The 6,000-nt window shown below is 49.4% G+C and overlaps 1 protein-coding gene across 4 annotated transcripts in view; it reads left to right on the top strand.

The window, feature by feature from the left end:
* The first annotated feature begins 350 nt into the window (after positions 1 to 350).
* The window catches only part of Dock5 (dedicator of cytokinesis 5), a 179,004-nt gene continuing 173,354 nt past the window's right edge, over positions 351 to 6,000 (top strand). For 2 of the 4 annotated variants that reach the window (XR_010057823.1, XM_039093339.2), the window contains exon 1: positions 351 to 657. Coding sequence is in view for 2 of the 4 variants with exons in the window: in XM_039093339.2 (XP_038949267.1) it covers positions 615 to 657 (43 nt within the window). In the remaining 2 variants the exon portion in view is untranslated. The remainder of the gene's footprint in view (positions 658 to 6,000) is intronic. The other 2 variants (XM_039093338.2, NM_001372012.1) reach the window with 2 other exon arrangements.

Below are 6,000 nucleotides of genomic sequence, written 5' to 3'. Positions count from 1 at the left end.
GTCAAGTGTCCTAACAGAGGGTCCCCTAGATTGGATACTTCCGAAGCGCCCCGGTCCCCTTCAACAGTTCCCTGCGGACCTTGAAGCTCGGCTTCCGGCTCTCAGGGCTGCTGCAGACGCTCCCGGAGGCGAAGGCGGGAGCACACGGCTCATTCATTCAACAAATATTTATTGAGGTCCGGAGGCGACCAGTAACTCTCACCAGCTCCTCCTCCGCGCTCCGCAGCGCAGCCCGGGAGCGCTGGGGATTCGCAGAGCGGACGCTGGGAAGACAAGGCGGGCGGCTCCCGGCTGCGGCTCCAGCCGGGCGAGGCGGAGCCGGCGGGGGAGGCGGGCGGCCCCGGGGCGCAGAGGGCGCGGCCAGCGGGAGGAGCCGAGGCGGCGCCGGGGAGGGCGCGCAGGGCTGCACGACCGCCGGCCCCAGCAGGTGACCGCGGGCGAGCGGGCGTGCGTGCGGGGCACCGGGCGCAAGCGAGGCGGGACGGCGTGGACGCGGCCGGCGCGCCAAAGTCGCCCAAGTTTTGCCCGAACATGGCGGAGGAGTCCGACCGGCGCTGGGGCGCTCCGAGCACGAGTGGCTGTAGCCGCTAGCGCCGCGGGGCGAAGTCGTCGCCATGGCCCGTTGGATCCCTACCAAGAGGCAGAAGTACGGGGTTGGTGAGTGCTTGCCCCGCCCCACCCTCGTCTGAGCGCCACTGAGTCCACTTTGGCCCCGCGGAGCTGGCGCACACTCGGCTACTCGGTCCCGGTGCTGCAACCCCGAGATTTCAACCCGCTCTGATGTAAAAGTGCTTTTAGGCTTGGGGACTCAGATCCTTCCCCGTCCGAACCCCAACTCTAGTGGCGCGCACTGTGGGAGCGCGCGGGGTCCCCACTGCCGTAGGTGGTCAGCGAGGGCCGCACGTGGGATGGTGTGCTTTGCGAGCGTCCTTTCCCAGATCCCACTCGGAAGCCCCTAAGTCCCTCTCCTTCCCTCCCTCCCTCCCTAAGACTGCAGTCCCAGTCCCGACAGCAGTCAGAGACAAAATGGGAAGCCGAAGCTGCCAGTGGAGGTGATGGAAGAGGCAGGAAGTGTGTGGCGTGGGAAGGAGGGCAAGAGGGTCCGGGGGCTGTGTGTGAGAACAGCCATCTGACCTACTAGCATAGAGGGAGAGGTGTGACACAGCTTCCCTAAGGGGCAGGAAAGGGGTAGGTCCGGCGCTAGCGCGTGGCGTTTGTGTTCACAGTACGCTAGCGCTCCAGCGTCATTTCTGAACTCTGGCCTCTGGGTTTGGATCTGAAACCGTGGCGTTGAGAGATTGGACCCAGGTGGGAAAACTTTCCACTTTCACTTTTCATTGAGCCAGGTCAGGGAGGAAGCACTCACCTTTAGCAGGACGATTGCCATGACAATTGGACTTTAAATGGAGCCTCTGGGATAAACAAATGTGTTGTGTGAGAATTCTATCACTTTCTCCCAGGTCCACCCAGTTGGCACGATTGAAATGTAATCCCTTAATTCGTTCTGTCAGTGCACCTCTTTTCCTTCACATCCCAGACCTGCAAGAACACTGCCTAAAGTTATTAGTCTGCTGTGACATCTAAACTCATTTCAGACACATAATCCTATGTGCCTATGTAACCGGGACTCAGAACTCAGGCTTTAGTATATTATTAATTCCGTCCTTAGTATATTATAATTTGATGCAGATTGAAAGCCTGCAAATATATATCTATGTGTATATTCCCAAAACATTTTTTTTAATTTGGCTTTACTTTTAGAATTTTTGCTCCTCCGCATGGCTGCAGGCCATATGGATAGGTGAGGTTTCTTCAGTCCCAGATCACCAGGTCTTGACTTATCCTTGATAAGTACTTGGCTAGATACCTGCTAGTAAGTAGCTGGTCATTGTGTAAGTGAAATATGTGACAATCAGAGAGCATGCCCTGGCTTCCATCTTCTGCACCACAAGAGGACATTAATTTATTTAAGCAGTATAGAGTACTAGTTAATGAATAAGACATGCTTTCTAACTTTAACCTGGGTTACAAGTTGTTCCCAGCAAGTATGTTTCCGATGGTGTGCTGTATATAGTCATAGGCACAGGAGTAAGAATGTTTCCTGCATTTTCCCATATTTTGTAGTCAGGTTTTTGGTTATTTATCAGAGGGCATTGAAAGCGATTGAATAGTGTTTCCAGGGGACAGAGCTTAGCAAAGTTGTTCCAGGGTGTAATCTGGGACATTTACTTCGCTAAACACAGCAGATGCAGGTAGGTGTGGATGTTGAAGCACAGACTATGCACTCAAGTCAGGCATGAGTTTTCGTGTGTGTGTGTGTGTGTGTGTGGAGGGGGGTGTCTCTGCTCTTGTGTTCGGAAACCTTCCCGGGCTGCAGGAGACCCTGAGTTGTCAGAGCACCCACACTGAAGTCCCTATCCTCCTTTTGTGACACTGTAGAGAGTCCACTCACCTCTGTGGTTCAATATTCCATGGAGAGTCACTTCTGTGACTTCACTCTCTTGTGCTTGTGCCCCATCTGCAGGACTGTCCCCCCACCAGCCAAACGCTGCACCCCACACTCCAGCCTTTTTCCTTGTGGTTCACTTCTGCCTTCCGCTCCCTTCCTTCACTCTGCAGCTCTTCACTGCAATCTCTTGTGCCATCCCTTACTTTCTGCCTTATCCCATCTCCCCTACCAGGGACTGCTAGCCTCTTCGGCAGAACAGCTGGGACTGCTTGCTAGCAGCCAGGAGATCAGCTTTATTGACTGTTAATGTAGGAAGGCTTAGGGAGGGTCATTGGTGTCTCTTCTGGGATCCTGACCCTTCCCTCTGACCCCTTCTGACTAGTTGGTTTTTTGAGTGAGACATGGAACTCACTTTGTAGACCGGGCTGGCCTCGAACTCCTGTGTTTGAACCTGGCCCCACTGAGTACTGAGATTAAAGTCACGATTCCCAGCATGGCTAATTGTATTACTGCTTCCCTAATTGCACATACAGAGAGGGTGCAAGGGTATTGGAAGGGGGAGACCTTCATCCACGCTGGGGTGAGACTTTCTGGTGCTGAACTTGCTTTGGGGTCACCTACTCTTCTCATACTCTCTAAGGAAGCCCAGTGAACTCATCGGTTCCCCCACGTGTAACTTTTGATGGAACCGTACTTTGGTTTGTCATTAGTGCCCTGTAAGGAGGAGATGGATGTTTGTTTATGTCTCCCATGGGGAAGGATTCTGGCAAACAAAGGTTGTGTTTTTTTTTTTTTTTTATTTCTGCCAGGTAAGCAGTAGTCCTCCTTACTGTTTCGTTCTCTGAAGTTACAGTTATTAGTAGTCAACCGAGGTCCCAATATGATATGGGATAGGAGAGGGAGGGAGGGGAGAAAGGAGGAGAGAGAGAGAGAGAGAGAGAGAGAGAGAGAGAGAGAGAGAGAGAGCGAGAGCGAGAACACATTCATACAACTTATGTTTTGCTACATTATTCTACTCTATTTTATTACTAGCTGTTGTTCCAGGTCTGACAGTGCCCAATCTATCAATTAAACCTCTCATCAGCATTCATGCCGAGCATGTACTTGGGCTTGTCTGCTATGGGTAGGAGGTCTCCTCTGTAAGTGTGTTTAGTCGTGTGCACCCTTGATGCTGGGGTTCCCTTGTAAAGCAGCTAACATAACTGTTCTAGAGATTCCTTCCAGTTAAACTTGACACCCCAACATGGGTCCTATTGGAAGAAGTTAAGAGTCTGCACTGTTTTGCTGAGGAAGTGAGGCAGGATTCCTTAGACCAATTGTCTGGATACCGCTGGATGTATTAATGGTGGCTGTACTGCCCTGGGACTTGTCACTTCTGAGGGCTGATGATGAAGGAAGCCATGGGGTAACCATTTGGAGGCTTTTGGTGATTCAGGGCTTATTCCCACAGCTACTTGAAGCAAAAGAAACAGGTTTTCTCTAAGGCTGGATGAGGATGGGGCTGTGATCTGCACTTGAATTGTGCTTGGGGAAGGTAACAGTCCCCTCTGTCTCCTTCTATGTTTGGTTCCCTCTTGGTTGTTTTTTCAACATGTCTAGGAGTTCCTAATTCTCAACTACAGTACTAACTAGTTCAGCTTCTGGGATTAAGTGAACTCAAGCGGTCATTGTGTATATCAGTGTTATCCAGAAAGGTGATTGGTGGACTTAATTCTTTAGAGTAAGTACTCGAATACTCAACATTAGTACTCCAGAATGAGGTGCTTAGAGCCGAGTGCTAAGTACTTAGGGATAAGTATTGTATTCTCTGAAGTCAGGCAATGTTAGGTTTCCCTTCGCTTTTCTTTTTCTGTTTTCCTTACTACCAGTACTGGTGACTGAATGCAGGGCCCTGTGAGTTTTAGGCAAGTGTTCCGCCATTGATCTGTACCCCCAGCCTCTTTAATTTTCATTATTGAGTTTTGTTAGGTTGCCCAGACTAGCCTTGAACTCCCCCAGCCCAGGTAGCCCTTGAGCTCACCATCTTCTTACCTTAACCTTCCAAGTAACTGAATTCACAGATCTACAGAACCAGGTGCTTTCCCTTTTTGCTGTTTAAGTGAAAAGAGTTGTAAAATGCTAATATTTGAACATGAAGCACATATCTATGACAAACATGCTTGTCACTCTTTAACTTTTAAATCAATCATTCTCAGTCTCTGTCTCGCTGTGAGTCAGGGTCTCCCTATTGTAACCCAGGCAGGCCTGGGACTTGCTTTCCATTCTCCTGCCTTAGCCCCTGACTCTCAGCCAAAGTATATTTCTAAGTCAGCTTCCACACCACCCATTTATGTCGAGAACAAAGATTATATTCTTTGTATCTGGTTTGCAGAGCGGTGCACTGACACATGTTGGGATTTCCGGTATCTATAGCTCTAGTGTGATAGGAAACCTTTGGAGGGAGACACTGGCTTTCACAGTCAGCTCTCCAACAGTTTCGTTGCGGTTGCCCCAGTTAGCCTTGAGGATCAGGCTTTGTAGAGCAGATCCTCAAATGCCATTTAAAGCCTGTGCCAGACTCTGGGTCTTTCTGGTGCTTTCAGTCTGTGTCCTGCTCCTGCCATCCTGCCTCACCATGGGCCCACTATTCCTCAGGCTGGGGTGTGACACCAGGGAGTGGATTTTACAGTGACTGGTTCGGTTGGTTTTTTAAAATGGATATATTTTTATTTTCTGTAGTCATGTTTATATGTGTGTGGGTGCATATGCATGGCTGGAGTTACAAGTGGTTGTGAGCTGCCCGGTGTGGGTACGGGGAACTGAGCTCTGGTCCTCTGCGAGAACTATGCACCCCTTTAATCTCTGAGCCCCTTAAAAATTTTTTTGAGATAAATAGCCCTGGCTGGCCTTGAATTCAGGGTCCTCTTACCTGTGTCTCCCGAATGATAGGATTATAGGTGGCTATAATCCTAGCTTTAATTTCCTTTCTTGACACAAGTCTCTTGCAGTCCAGTCTAACCTTGAACTTTCTCCACCTCAAGTGCTAAGATTATAGGTAACTTCATCTGGTACATGGCGGTGCTGAGGATTAAACCCAAGGACTCGGGTATGCTAGGAAGGCACTCTGTCAACTGCTCCATACCACCCAGTGTCTCCAGTTCCTTTCAAAGAGAGGAAATTGGTACCTAGAGAGGCATGGTGAATGGCTTCACTCCACAGGTTCTTGACTTCAGGATTACAGGAAACCCTTTAGCAGTCTGGTGAAGCCCTCAGATCTTGTCCACAGGATGAAATTACAGGGGACTGAAAGTGAAACTCATTGTACTAAAATACTCGTCAGTTGATTTCTCATTTTTGATACCTTATCCTTTTATTAAGTAACAGTGCACCAGTGATAGTTATAATTATTGTGACTTATCGATGAGTCACATGGATTTATGCATATAGTGGTAATTTCAGTAGATCTGAAAGTGTCTGTTAATGGGAATGCCTCGGGTTCTACTAATCCAACCATGACTTCTGGCCTAACTCAGTTAAAGTCAATTCTGAGAGTCATTTAGAAAATCCAGAGT

Source organism: Rattus norvegicus, chromosome 15, assembly GCF_036323735.1.
Source record: "Rattus norvegicus strain BN/NHsdMcwi chromosome 15, GRCr8, whole genome shotgun sequence".
Classification (NCBI taxonomy): Eukaryota; Metazoa; Chordata; class Mammalia; order Rodentia; family Muridae; genus Rattus; species Rattus norvegicus.
The sequence above is the reverse complement of the archived record's forward strand: the minus strand, read 5'-3'. Positions and strand labels throughout refer to the sequence as shown.